This window comes from Anguilla anguilla, chromosome 1 (assembly GCF_013347855.1).
Source record: "Anguilla anguilla isolate fAngAng1 chromosome 1, fAngAng1.pri, whole genome shotgun sequence".
NCBI classification, from domain to species: Eukaryota; Metazoa; Chordata; class Actinopteri; order Anguilliformes; family Anguillidae; genus Anguilla; species Anguilla anguilla.
In genome coordinates, this window is record NC_049201.1 from 24,009,191 (window position 1) to 24,023,955 (window position 14,765).

Here is a 14,765-nt window from a genome sequence, read left to right on the forward strand (position 1 = left end):
TTATATGCTAATTTTAATCCCATTCATAAAAAGGCCCTGGTGGTATTGCATTTGTAGTGGAACTGTTCTTTCCTGCTTTCCTGAAGACATCATAAAGACAATTTGCTCAGCTGGTCCAACCAGCCCCTAAGTTAAAAAAAAAAGAAAAAAGAAAAAAAAGAATTTATATAACGATGTGAAAAGGAATGCACGGCTGCTTAGTTTGTGTCGGCTGGAGCCTATTGCAATCTGGGGCTCTTTTTCTAGTGGAAAGCATCCTACAGGCAGTGCGACTGCCCAAAGACTTCGAGATTGTAGCAAGATAACTTGTCTGTCTTGTTCCTATGTAAATGTAGTCATTAGCAATATGCTAGTTTCAGCGCTATTGCTACACCTTGAGTCTGCGCAAATCTTGTTGCAACATGGTAAGCTACGTTGGAAATTGCACTTGTCCTGGGAGTTTGACATCTTAAGCTTTTTAGCGGCTGGTTTGGTGATTAGAAGTCAGTTCGCGGACAAAATTCACGTTGGCTGTGAGGTTCTGCTCTCGTGACACCCTCGAACGTCACCCAATTCCGGCTATACCTCTATTCGCGTTAAACTGGCAAACAATCGCCGTCTGGCTTCGGGGTAATGCAATAGCCTATTATTCGTCAAAACAAAATTTTGGCGTAGCGCGAATTTCCGTGAACTGGACCAAACTTCTAAACGTTCAGAACTTTTTGCAGACCTTAAGTGTATGGGAATGCTACGAAGGGAAACCTCGCAGTCTTACCAAGAGGTAGGTTTTAGAGCTCGTGAAATACCACAGTAGCGATATCATGTAACGCTATTTTTGCTATTGTTTAAATGTAGCAAATATATTTAAGGTGGTGTCTAGTTTCAGTTGTAACAGTTTTACGAACCTACCTCAGGTAGCTAACTACTTGCTCAACGGAAGCGTGCTGAAGTGTAGTTGGTTATTTTTCTTCCGGCATTAGGAAATTGTTGCTACACTTATGTCACAGCACGAGTTGAGTGGTCATGTGCGGATCCCACATCTTAACCTAGCCTGATGTGGGGGGTGGGGGGGGTCGTCAAATGTGAAATGTCCCTCGATTCCATGTACTCTGCTTGGCTTTTGCCAGTTTGCTTGGTTTAGGCTCAGTTAAATGCTAAAATGCTATGACACGTTTATATTTCTCATGCATAGGTTATTCGAAGTTGGCGTAGCTTTCTCAGATAGGTTATTCGAAGTTGATATAAACATTTTCATTTTGGGTGGCACTCGTTTGCCTTCGTTGCCTTTGGGAATGGAAAGTTCATTAGACTGGTGTGTGATATTGAGGTTGATTCATGTATATTGTGTCGGGGGCATTGTAGCCTGAGACTTTCTTGTTCTGTGAATTGTCCGGGAAAGCGGATTATTCATTCATAGCTCAGCCTCAGCTACATTTTGTATTGACAATTTAATTGAATTAAAATTCAGCTTTAGCTAACAACAAAAGGCCCGCTTAGATCTGTTGCTGTAGGCCTATCCACAAAACCACTGCATTATTTTTGCTCGTTGGGAAGTTAGGAAACTCCTCTCTAAAACTACATAGTTGTCTGACTTTGTTTGGTCTCATCTGTCTGTTGTCTCAGTTTAGTGATGGTGCGGGTGAACAAATTCCAGACCTGTGTCAGGAGGACGTACTGGATGAGGAGCCTGACGAATCCAAAGATGCTTTTCAAGGTATTGCCCACCTGACATTAGTGCTTTGACATGTGGCCATCACTAGTGACTCACTGAAGTGAACCAATTGTGTTGTGGCAACTTATAAGATTATTTCATACAGTCATTGGTCGACAGCACATGGTGATTCTAAACAATTTTCTGTGCCTGAATCTTCACTCGCTATTCAATCTTTCAACCCATTACACTCACGTTCTTCAAGTAAGATCTGCCAAGGCTCAGACTCCTATTTACATTTGTGCTGTGTTGTGTGTGTCATGTGAAAGTTTTTTTTTTTTTTGGTTCAGAAACGGAAGACCATGCTGTCGTCAGTTACCCCCTGATGGGGTTTGACAAAGCCTGCCTGAAGAACGTTTTCTCCACCATACTGATGTTAATCTACCTGATGTTGACCACTGGGGCTGCCTTCCTGGCCTATCAGACCATCACAGACTTCATGCAGAAACTCAACCACCCAGTCATGTCTGTCACCTACAAAGAGGTGGACTACTTTGAGCCTGCAGGTGAGTTGCCAGTAAAGGCATTTATCATGCCAATAATAATATATACAAATACACAAATAACAGCAATACATGCATTAATCACATTTTTTGTTGTGCGGTGTCTGGCTAGGGCCATGGTTTGGTCATGGCCAACTGATGTTACAGTGGTGCAGGAAAATGAGTAACATGACTAATGCCTTTCAGTCAGCTGACAGGTGTTTAGAGGGAGTAGCAGAGTTCAGAGACACGGGTTAACATTTAGCTCAGTGGGTTTATTGTATCCCATATTGTTCGAAATGGCCAGTGATGTGGTTTGAAAACCTGCGGTACATCTGCCCCTATTTTAACAAATTCTTATGTGTTAAATTTTACATAGGCATTTCTCTGTACCTTGGGAAGGCACAGCTGTTGAGCTGTATGCATCACCACCATGACCACATCCCACCCTTGGTGTCACCAGGGCAACCAGAGATAGGGGACTGTGTGACAGAGGAGGTCACCTACACAGCCCCCTACTCAAACCACACTACGGTGAGTGCCTACAATGCCCTGTACTACCAATCACACCAGGTATTTGCTAAGTCACATTTGTCATTTTTCCCTGTTGTATGTTGGATATGATTATACAACATTTATACAACAGTTTTGTGGGTCTTAGGATGTCAATGATGCACTTAAATATTTTACTTTTAAATGGCAGAGAAATTGTTTAAAAGAAGACTTTTTCCTTTTCCAAACTTAAATTGGGTACACCCTTTCATATTGAAGGTTCATTAACAAGGACAAAATCTTCAATAAAATTAGTAGGGTTGAGTATACTGTGAACATATTATGAAAGAACAAACAGCTACATTTTCCTTTTCGTTGCATTCTGGGACATGTTTCACCTCTCTCCCCCCACAGAGGAAGGCTTTGGTGGTCCAGGGCCCAACAGATGTCAGGAACCGAGAGCTGATTTTCCTGCAGTTGAGTCAGAATTTGACTGAGGAGGATTTCAGTGCAATCAGCTACATGCTCTTCTCCAAATTCAGTGACCTGATCAACAGGTATTTGTACTGTAGATGCTGACAGGCAACAGAAAACAAAATTATTTTAGTTTACATAAATGTGTACCTTAAAAAAAAAAACTGCTTCATGTATTCTTCAATAATGCATAATACTTAATGCGTAATACTTCTGATGCATAGTGGTTTGAGTTTACCCAGCATAAGCAAATCAATGCACTACCAACAGGCAGCTTCCACTTAGTACATTAATCTGCTTAAAGTAAAACTTACACTGTTGTTTTTGTCCCCTATCTGTCCTGTTAACCCCTGACTCTATAGCAGGAACAAAGCCAGCTTCATGCAGGACTGTGAGAGGAACTACTCCATGTGGACATTCTCCGGAGGGTTCCGTACATGGGTGAAAATGTCCCTAGTGAAGACGTCTGGGAAGGAAGTGAAGTCTGTGGAGTTCCGGCAGGAGGTGAGGTGCTGGGCGTGCAGTGGGAGATCACTCTTGCAAGAATTGGCATAGCTTTGGCACTGTGAAGAAAACAGTCTTAACCAGACTGACGTACATTATGGAACTTCTGTTAAAAAAAAAAACAAACAGCAGCTGCTTCATTCTTCTCACTGTAAATTCACTGTGTCTCTGTCCAGTTTGTTTTCTCTAACATCCTATTGAAGACATCACTCTTTAGGTTGAGTTGACTGTGAACCAAGTGCCTATGACTTTTTGTTTTAATGGATGATTGACATTGTTTCTGTCAATCTGTATTTACTTCCCAGTCCGGTGTGGTGAAGTACAATGACAAGAGACCAGAGACAGAGAGAACCAATGAGCTTTTCTTCGTTGTGTTTCAGTGGAGGGATCCTTTTATCCAGGAAGTTCAAGATGTGAGTATACACTGACATTTGCTTCTGTGGCATAGTATTTGTTTTTGCATGTTCATTTTTAAAAATAAATTTGGCACCCAACATGGGGCTGAGTGTATACAATTCCTAATTGGGAAATGGTCAATTGTCTGCAACTGCCACAACATATTCATGAACCCCACTGCTGATTTGGGACACTGTAGACATTCACAGTTGTCCTCTGAAACACCTAGTGTTGCCAGCTGCTGCTTTACACACCACAGACTACATAAGTTTATATAGAGCAGAGTCAAAGGAAGATCTTTCATATGCAGCTTTGACTGCAATCTACAGGTGCCCGATCAACCAGGAGGGCTAGTTAGATTGTGTGTCGCCCTACAGATAAATGTTCTTTTCTCACCATGTGATAAGATTCAGTCAGCTTTGGGAGAACTCTAGCAGTGGATTCCATCCATGTGATAAGCTTGTGATGTGATAAGATTCAGTCAGCTGTGGGAGAAGTCTAGCTGTGGATTCTGATAAATCAATGTAATGTAAAGCCTTTGTTATAAAAGGCAAGTTTTGAATGAGAGGCTGGTGGGAAAAAATAAATAAAATCATGCTTCTCCCAACAGATTGTGACTGCAAACCCCTGGAATACTATTGCCATCCTCTGTGGGGTCTTCCTGGCTCTCTTCAAGGCAGCTGACTTTGCCAAACAAAGCGTCAAGTGGATGATCAAAATCCGGAAAAGACACTTAAAACGGCGACAGAGGGAGCTGACCCACATCACCTGAGAGACAAGTCGCCTTAACAACCAACCATCAACTGTCCATCAGCTAACCAGCTGCAAAAGATGTGGGTCACAGTGTTCCATTTTTACAGCTAAACTCCCTGCCACACTACAATATTTGCGTTCATTTAAATATTTATTTTTTTGAAGTTAATATATTTTTTCATTTCAAGGTTGCATGCCAGCATACAAAAAATATAAAAAGCATCTTTATTTTTATGTCCGATGTTTCTACATTTTTTTTTTTTTTTTTTTTTTTTTTTAAACCATCTTTCAGTTTTTACTGATTTGGAATTATCAGGATGGTTTTGAACACTGACAATTTAAGTCTTTTTAGCATAGATAATTATTTTGGGCTTCCCCATTACACAGTAGAAAACAAGACAAAAACGAATCTACCATAACAGCAGAGGGATAACCTAAGTGATATTTTCATATTTCCATAAAAAATGTACTACAGCCGTATGGCTGATCTTTTAGTTGTTGCAGCACCAAATTGTTCCAGATGAGCATTTTTCAACTTTTCTTTTCCAACAGTTTTTTTTTTTTAACTGAAGCTGTGTTTCACCAAAGACTGAACAGTCATTTACATTTCAGTGGACTACAAAAGTATAACAAGTTATGTAAAATTGCTGTACACACAGCATGAATTGTTACGTGTTTGAAAAAGGGTGTATTCTGCCTGTGAGTCTGTTTGCCGTTTCATTCTCTTTCATCTTTTGCATTGCATGTGATGTTCTTCCTGAGAAGGGAAATGTATAGTATGCAGGTTAGAGATGAACTAGAGAGATTTAGTACTTTCAGATGATTTTGTAGCCATACCTGACACAATTATTTGTGATCCAGCAACTTGTCATTTCTTTTTAAGTAAAGCAAATATTAGCTGAAGAATTTTTTGACATTCGAAACACAAATTGGTAATAAATTACAGAAATGTTTGGAGGTTATCACACATAATGCATTGCATTTTTTAAATGTCTTAAGCCTGTGAGCCAATCAAGAACTAAATAAGAAACTTGCCAGAGCTTCAACAAATGTACAAATTCATGCAGATTAGCTGGTGTATTACAGAGTGAAAGAATCCCACTGCCTTTTTGTGTTTCAGTGGACACATGGTAATTAGCATCATCCCAATTGTATGGATGATGTTCGAGTGGAAAAAAATATATATAAAATTGTTTTTAGATCAACAGGAAACAACAAATTGCATTGTCAGCCCATGACCCTTAGAGATAAGTTCTCATTGTTGGTTCTTCACTGTATTTCCTCAGGTTTAAAAGGCTCTTGCCTTATGGGGATAAGGGATATGTATACTTGATGCCTTTTGGCCAAGGGAAAAGGTGAAATGTGAAAAGTAAAGTTACTGACTTAATTGCAGACGAACTCCTGCAATACATAAACAGTTTACCTTCCTTGTGGAAAAACTGGATCCATTCACTGTCACCTGAAAAATACTTGAGATGTGGGGAGGATTTTGTGATCTAATGTGCAATAAAATCTTTCATTTAACAACTACTGTTGCTGTGCCTGGTGTCATTCAGTTTCTCAATAAAAATGCAGGTTGTAATTATCCAGCTGGTCGGAATAGATAGGCAACCATATTCTAAAAACAGACTAATTAAAATTATATTATCCTGTCTGTTTTTCGCACCTGTGTGAGCGCCAGTGGTAGCTCTTCGGCAGAGATGTTGAGTGAACAAAAGAGCACCGGCTAGGTGGATTTTCTGGCCACACAAAATAAAAATGCAGAGCAAGTAGTTTATCCTCATTTGGATTGAAAACAATTGGATTTCCCTCCCAGCCTCGTCCTAATTGAGCTATTTGCACTTACCTTGCTCAAAGTAAACCATATTGATACGTGTCATAAATACTGTAAGGTGGTCATACATACATTCTGGTAAAAATTAGGGTTATAGGTGCATTTTATGAAAAAAAAAAAAGTTTTACGTTATGCTACGTTCATATGCGTATGTTGACTCTTGTTTATTATGTAGTAGGTTTTACATGTGTACGGGAAGTTCTTTGCAGGGTTTTATCATGTATGACTGTTCGACAGCTAGTACAAGCTTGCTAGCTAGCTGTTATGCGTGTACCTTTTCTTACAATACTAACAAATATAAAAACTCATTAGCAAGCTATTGTTCTCAGTATCATTGTTTTCTATATTACCTGCGTGCTGTCTGAGTATTCATTAAGACAATATGTCTGATCGGCAACGGCAACGGACAACAGTCTGACTATAATTTGAGGACACCTTTCTGCATTTCCTTGAATTGCAGAATGTATTTTTTTTCTTCCACTATCTTTGACAGTGTGAACTGATATGGTTTTGTACGTTGGGAAGCCACGATTTCCGGCAGTTTTCATTCATTCACGCACGCGCACTTAGAGATGCTAATGTCCTTGTATGACCCAGTTTACTGATCACACTCCTACGATTAAGAATTACGCGTACATAGCTCAAGATGTTCAGACATCTAATGGTAAGCCAGTCTTTGACGTTGAATTGTTTGGTGTGATTTAACAACAATACATAATTTTGATTACATTTGTTTTCGGGTTTCCGGCGAAGTGGCTATCTACGCAGCTAACGTTAGCTTGGTCGCTGTGCCGCCTCTTCCTTGTCTGTTATTAGCTAAGACTAGTGAGTTAATTTGGCTGGACAAATGTACGTTTAAGTGTTTTACTCGTTCAATTAACCATATGGGTGTAACGTAAATGTAAAAGTAATCTAAATAAAGGTACAATTATCTTAGGCTTACGCGGTTAATTATGCCGGTTTGCTTGAAAGCCGAAAGTGACGAGTACGTCAACGTCATTCCCTGCAGTTGTTTCCTACCGAATAACTAGCACGTTAATCAGACTGCTTTGGCGTGTTTTTAACTAGCCTCCGTATAAATGAACAAGAAAAATATAAATGATATATCGCGTTTTATCGAAAAAGGTGATTTTGAATTAGGGCTAATGCTCTGTTGGTTGACCATGTCTCTGTCTCCTGTTCCAGGTCCTCCGTCATGTCTCCAGACGGACCATCAGTAGCACTGCGCGCCGGCAGTCGGGGAACAAGGTCCCAGAGTGGCAAAGGACGTTCCAGGTAAGAACGGAAGTGGGTATGGGACCTCACAATAAAGCTGAATAACTTGGTAACGTATACCTCGCAAACGGCATTTTATGCTCCCCCTACAGACTGCTGTGAGGGCCACCATTTTATACCAATAGTTCTCAATTAAGTGTAATATCATGTCAACACAGAGGATACGAGTAAATCAAGAACTGGATGAACTCTAACTTCGAGAATGAGTTTGTTGTTTTTGGAGAATAATTATCAACATTAAAAGTTACCCAATGATGTAGAATGTTCAGCAGTGTTAATGTGTTCAGTAATGTTTGGAGGTTGTGTAATTGCATACCCTGAAATTATTGCTGTCTTGCATATTTATTTACTTTAGTATTGCTGTACTATGGTTTCCTGATACTACTGATACTGATACTGAAATACTACCTTTACTTAGTAACTTTACTTATAATGTGGGCTAATCCATAATCCAGAGTGTTGTGATCTATGTAGTTTAGTGTGCTTCCCGTAGTCCAATAAATGATAATTGCTTTGTTGTGAGCTGCTGTTGTGTGCTGAAGTACACTGCATACATTTATTGCTCTAGCGAGCATGCTTTACATGCATACACCTGTGCACGCGCGTTCACACACACTGTACAAACAATAGGAAAATTCTGCCTGGTTGCGCATCTAGGAAGGAATACGCAGAGCAACGTTATAAAGAAAAAGCTATGGCAAAGCCCATTCCCCAAGGATGATAAAAACTTGAGTTTTCAAACTTGTGACCCTGACAGGGATACACTTATATTTCTTGAAAAAAAAGACACATTCAAACATTGCAGACAGTTACCATATGGAGAAAAGTGTTTTTGGACCAAATCATCATTACTTTGTCTTATTTTGGCTTCACAGGTGAATTCATAGAGTTCAAAATTGTTTTTCGTCTGTTGGAACCAGAAAAAGAACGGTATTGAGAAACGAACTGGTATTGAAATGAGGAACTGAAACTGAATCCATCTTGAAAAATACATAGCTGTAATTGTGATGCAATAGGGACTGCTAGTGAAGTTATATTAATGACCAAAAAGGCATTGAAAAGGCTTAATAGTCACAGCTTCATGTGAAGGTAAGAGTATGCAAATCCCTCTTAAGATATTGGTGTGTAATGTGTAGTTTTTTTCCCCAACAGGAGGATAATGGGCTTCCAGTTCATTTGAAAGGGGGGGCCAAGGATGCTATCCTGTACAGGCTCACAATGGGACTCACCCTGCTTGGTGCGTAACCACTGATCCCTCCTTAAGTGTTTTATACTACTGGAAATTAAGATGACAATGTTCCTGTTCACATTGTTTAGGACGTAGATGCTTTGTGGCTGTGTTTGTTGTACAAAGAGGACCATTAATTTGTTGTGTGTTATAAAATCTGAAAGTTCCCACCACAAGGTTCGTTTGTACTACCTCACTGTGGATGCACAGAATCGTGAGATTTGGCTGCACATCGGCAGCGTATATAAATTTGTGACCTCACAATGCAGTTCTGCATTCAGACACTAGGTGGCAGTATGTGACAACCAAGACTGTCAGAATGACCCTAGATGCCCCAGCAATTTCTTATCCACCAGAGGAACCTTTTCGTGAACCGAGGAACTTTTTCCAGAACACAGTAACTTTTTACTTGCATGCCTTTTTCATTGCGACGGTTGACACTGAGGCTGAAGCCTGAAAGGCTTCCCTGTCCCCGCACTTGATCCAGTCGCTTGTCGCCAACCTCTTCGCTCCAAATCCAGCAACTCCAGCCACTGAGTTAACTAGCCTGCTTTTGTTGGTTAGCAGTTAATTCTTGGCTATCTAGCCTTTGATGCCTAACACAAAACCCAAGTTAACAAAAAAGATATCAATATGTTTTAAACATAACCATTGCTTTTTTTCCTCGTCACTTCCTTCGACTTTACCTAATCATCGTGGTTCTTGGGGTGTGGTCGGAAAGCAAATACGAACGCGCTCAAGGAATCGTGTAGGCCCTGTTGTGGATTGTTCCTGCCCACTGAACCCAGTGGAAAAGGGGCGTTTGTATGTTTTAGCTTTCAGGAGGATTAGCGGACATGTGGTCTCGTGCCACCTGCTGTTTATGGGCAAACAAGTATGCCTCACCTAGGGACGAGGCACCCTAAAACGCATCAAGTACATGAATGAACCATGCATCACTCTGGTTTGAGTGAAATGTGAGGAGGCATTGCCAGACTTGGCAGTAACTGTGCATGTGGGGGGGTGCTGTAACTTCGGCTTTGTTCCATGCAACCCAGAGTAACGTTCAGTTTTTGGTGATCTTTTGATCCACACAGTTTTGAAGGCACCCTAAATGGAAATAAACATTCAGAATGCTGGACTAGATGTTCAGCCTTTGTTTGCATTCACAAAATGTTGGCCAAGATAATACTCTGTACATGCATTTAAGATGATGCTATATTTGTTGTGGACATGTGAGCCATGCTTGACATATTGTTCTCTTGTCTCCGTAGGAACTGGATCTGTCATGTACCAGCTGATAGGTGCAGCAGTTCCCAAGAAGAACAATTGATTTTTTTCTTTTTCCATTCTGTCCCTGTCTTGAAAGGTCTCTTAAATTTGTAAAGAATGTCTTAACCATCAGGGAACATTTCTGTTGTCATGCTGGAAATTTAACCACATGAATGGGATCAACTATTTATCGACTGTACTGTATATGAACGGAAAATAATAAATCCAACATTACATTACCACACCCTGTTGTATGATTCCTTTTTTTTTCCTGTAAGTGTGTTTGGCTGAATTCAATGAATTGAAAACCGCCTTACCGTCCTGAGAGAAACCACTATTTAAATTTAAAAGGTGAGGAAAGGGGAACAGGAGAAACCTATTTCCAGTGCTATAATGCAAGAAGTGAATTCTTCCCCTAACTGTAACATTCTATTTTATTGAATGGCACTTTTCATTGTATTAAAACACTGAAAAAAAAATGTTTAATTGGATAAACCTATAATTTTGCTTCAGTTTGTTTCACCTGTATTTTTAGGTATCTCAACTGAATTTAAGGTTCATTCAAAATAAATATTGCTGTAACAATTTGTAAAAATTTTAGGTCTAATCTCTGAAACTTTTTTTTTTCAGTGAATGTCTAAACGTAAAGCTGTGTAACTTAATTGATCAGATTCACCATCGGTGCTTCTGTGCCTGAACTCCCTTTCATGCGACTGGTTAAATATTAAAAAATGTCACTCATAATCCAAAGTTTTTTTGTTAGTTTTTTTTTCTTGATCACCCTCATTGAAGCAAAATTAGACAAATTTCAGTTACGTGGTTTACAAAGACTTCAATGAATGCGATAATAAGCAGTACAGTATTCCACTAGACCTGTGCCAGACGACACCCAGGGATGGGCTGGTACATTTGCAAGCAACAATGGTACAGGTACAAATAGCATTCACGATAACTTACCCTGCTGCAGATGTGCTGCATGCTGCCTTTACCACCGGTGTGCCTCTCTTACCAATCACCAAACACGAAGAAATGTACAAATGAAGGCAACTAATGACCATGCTATTGATCGCCCCTGTGGCATGCTTTTAAATTGAGAGAACTACCCACCATGCACTATTAAACACAGAAGCACCATTTGTAGACACAATGCTCTATGTTAAAATATAGACTTCCTGTTAGTATTAGCAAAATGTTTTGACTTGTTAATAAAAAAATTGCCTCAGATATATGATCTGAGTAAAAATATTTTAGTTTTGATGATGAAAATGACAGGTCTTTGTAGTGGACTTTTGAACCTCACTATATTTCATTGCAGAACGCTGCATACATTACATTTAGACGATCGCATACAATAAAACTTGTTTTTTTAACAAAAAGGATCACTTTAAGTCAATATTACACATTTCTTGTAAATTGCCAAAACTTATTTAGTTATATTGAGTAATTTAATAAATTGTAACTCCAACACAGACAGAAAGTAGGTTAGAAATCACAACTAGTGTAACTCGATCTAAGTTCGGCCTATCCATGTAAGTTACATAGTTATGACGAGTTTACACCTGAGAGTCGTCCAACAGACCTTACGTATAATATCTCCTCCCCAGACACCAGAGGGGGATGTTTTTCTAAAGACATCCTGGAATTCCTCAGCCACTGAACTGTATTGTTCAGGCACTAGAGGACAGTGTTTCCAAGGAAATCAATTTGTTTTAATAGACTCTTGAAGCTGGCCCGAAGACTCAATCTTGCAATTCTCGTCATTTGCAAGAACTTGTCCTCAAAGTAAGGTGCATGGTCTTTAGATGTCAATGTTTGATTATATTTAATGTGAACGGAAAAAATGAATTTATTTCACCAAGCATATCATCTTTTTCAGTTGTCTTTTTTATTTATTTATTTACTTATTTATTTACTTATTTATTTACGTATTTATTTTTCATTAAAATGTTTTTTCAGGAGATATTGATTGTGTAATACCACAGGTAATCTGTGTCTGAAATATTCCAGTTTTCCTTTTGAAGGCCTGAAAATAACATTATTTTTTCATTATCTGCAACCTGTCATAACTGCTTCCGAAGTGGAAACGTTCAGGGGCATTTTTTCCAGCTGTTATATGCATTCCCTTTTGCTGCTGTAGTATGGTATTGGTGAGCCAGTAGGGGGTGCCCATGAAAAGAGCCGAAAACCTGTTCCCGACTGCAGTGATGGGGACACTGAACAATAAATCTGATCCTTTATTAATGATGTTAAATCGAGGCCCTAACTCACTGCGGACATTATCAATCTCATGCCACTTATTTCCACCGCCACCACCTGAGCAACTGATAACAACTTTTGATTTTTGAGGAGTTTGGCAGACACCGCATACTTTTAGTGATAAGTTACCCACAGCCTCTGCTGTGAAGCTCTTTGAGGTCAAGAAATGGAAGGCAGTAGATCAACAAAATCCAGAATTAATTCGATTTTTAAATAAGAACATTATTAATGAGCGTATTAATGGAAAAACGATTTTACATTTTTGTGCTGAGATTTAAAATGTGCAAGACTTATTTTGGAAACACATTCTGTAAAGGCATGCTATAGTTGTATAAAGTAGGCTATATGTCTAACTACTTCGGCGTGAGGCTACATTATATACTACATTTACTTCTCTGTTAGACTGGATATTCGGATGTATTTTTGTATTGACTAATTGATTTATTGAAAAATTAGGGCCATTAAATTGAAAAATGGTTCCTGATGACTTCAAACTTAGATCGCACAGAAAATAGCTTTGAATACCTCTATAGACTTAAACCAATAGCCTATATATATATATATATATATATATATATATATATATATATATATATAACTGCTGCCTCTTTAAACATGTTCAAGAGAAAAAGTGTTTGATTTTTTAACATTTTCCATTGTTCAGCTCTGCTCAACTCTTGCCAGCACTAACATAAGCTTATTCTTGGCTTCAAGGGACACATGGCTATCGCGGAAGACCTGTGGAACTAAGCGTCATAATGGCCATCATGCCAAAGGAATGCAGCAAAGTATGCACACGTTTACAAAAGTGTATCCCGCTTTCTGGGATGTTGAACACATCAAACCGTGGAAACCAGGGTTGCTCGCATGCAGCGTTTCGTAAGAGCTTACGATAGTAAAAGGAGAGTTGGGAACAGCCCCCTATTAAGTGTCAGACTGTGGAGAGTCTTTCCCACTTGGAAAGAAGATTTCTTTCTGGGACATCCACAGCCGGAGCTCGTGTACCGGTTTCTGGGGGAGAATTTCAGAAGAGGAGGCTTGAATTTCCATCTTTTTATTTAACACCTTTTCCAAGGTTAGCTTTCTTTTAAATGTGATCTTATTGAGAATTATTTCTAGTTAGTCTATCACTTCCAACTTTACTGAGGGACCGTGAATTACTCTTAATATCCCTCGCAAAACCGTTGCAGGTGAAACTGTTTTAATTTCTGCAGGTCGGCGGATCGACTGGCTATTTACTGGGAACATTTTTAAGTAGAAACGAGTCCTTCACACACGTTTTTAACCTGTGAATATATTGGACATTTGTATTTTCAGGGAAAGAAGGCAGTCAGGTGAAAGCTCTTCACAATGTTACAGTGACTTAATTTATAAAATTAATATTCAGTACATTTTGAGAAACATCATAAGTATGTAATTATTATTATTATTATTAGTATTATTAGTATTATTATTATGTATACAGTTATGGTGTTGAAACGGGTTAGCCTACTATTTCTTGCGCATATGTGTACAAACTTTAGACTCGCGTCACATGGAAAGTGTAAGACACTCATCTTTTGTGCCGTAAAATCATTTGAATTCAAGACAAACCACTCTTTTTGAACCAGTCGTAGTTTATACGAACAAACTGTATTCTATGCCTTTCATTCCCCCTTGATAATAAAACGGCACTTTGCACATGGAATTCCTTTTTCGAGGGGGATTCGTTAAACCTAACTGTAGGAGGCGCGCTTAAACCGTACAAACAGCAAGGCTCTTCCAAATGTAGGCTTAAACCGTAGGCTACAAACCGCAAGGCTCTTCCAAATGTAGGCTACCTTACCTCTGAATTTTTTGTGCTTGGTCAATATTTTAAGATTTTAAAACAGAAGCCGATCGTATGAACAAAGTAAAATAGGTACGTATGTAGACAATTGGAAGTGCATTTGACAATGAACAAATTGTATACAAAATTACCTAATGCTATTCCTACTTAACGTAGCCACATAGTTTTATAAAGGGACAATCGGTCGCATAAATCATTTGGCGAATCTCATTCCAGTCTGGGGAGCTATTAGTAGTCACTCCTGAACTTTCTCTTTGTAAAAAAAAAAACCACACTTGCAAGTTTACTCACAGATGGCAATT

General features: G+C 39.0%; 3 protein-coding genes across 7 annotated transcripts in view; all 3 read left to right on the forward strand.

Moving 5' to 3' along the window:
* Window positions 1–121: 121 nt before the first annotated feature.
* On the forward strand, window positions 122–6,322 carry pacc1 (proton activated chloride channel 1). 3 transcript variants are annotated; one of them, XM_035378998.1, is made up of 8 exons: window positions 122–404; window positions 1,603–1,693; window positions 1,981–2,196; window positions 2,552–2,706; window positions 3,079–3,221; window positions 3,501–3,642; window positions 3,948–4,055; window positions 4,649–6,322. In XM_035378998.1, the coding sequence occupies exons 1-8, from the start codon at window positions 402–404 to the stop codon at window positions 4,808–4,810; spliced, it is 1,020 nt and encodes a 339-aa protein (XP_035234889.1). In that variant the 5' UTR covers window positions 122–401; the 3' UTR covers window positions 4,811–6,322. The 3 variants fall into 3 exon arrangements, with proteins under 3 accessions (XP_035234889.1, XP_035234878.1, XP_035234898.1); XM_035378987.1 differs by having other exon boundaries at window positions 355–760; XM_035379007.1 differs by having other exon boundaries at window positions 355–760; window positions 4,023–4,055.
* An 814-nt stretch (window positions 6,323–7,136) lies between these two features.
* On the forward strand, window positions 7,137–10,623 carry LOC118219725 (cytochrome c oxidase subunit 7A2, mitochondrial-like). The gene is made up of 4 exons (XM_035403066.1): window positions 7,137–7,289; window positions 7,811–7,900; window positions 9,053–9,137; window positions 10,382–10,623. The coding sequence occupies exons 1-4, from the start codon at window positions 7,272–7,274 to the stop codon at window positions 10,438–10,440; spliced, it is 252 nt and encodes an 83-aa protein (XP_035258957.1). The 5' UTR covers window positions 7,137–7,271; the 3' UTR covers window positions 10,441–10,623.
* Window positions 10,624–13,487: 2,864 nt separating this feature from the next.
* Window positions 13,488–14,765, forward strand: part of LOC118211926 (collagen alpha-1(XII) chain-like) — a 72,509-nt gene continuing 71,231 nt past the window's right edge. For 2 of the 3 annotated variants that reach the window (XM_035389517.1, XM_035389524.1), the window contains exon 1: window positions 13,488–13,710. The gene's annotated coding sequence lies outside the window, so the exon portion shown is untranslated. The remainder of the gene's footprint in view (window positions 13,711–14,765) is intronic. The other variant, XM_035389530.1, reaches the window with a different exon arrangement.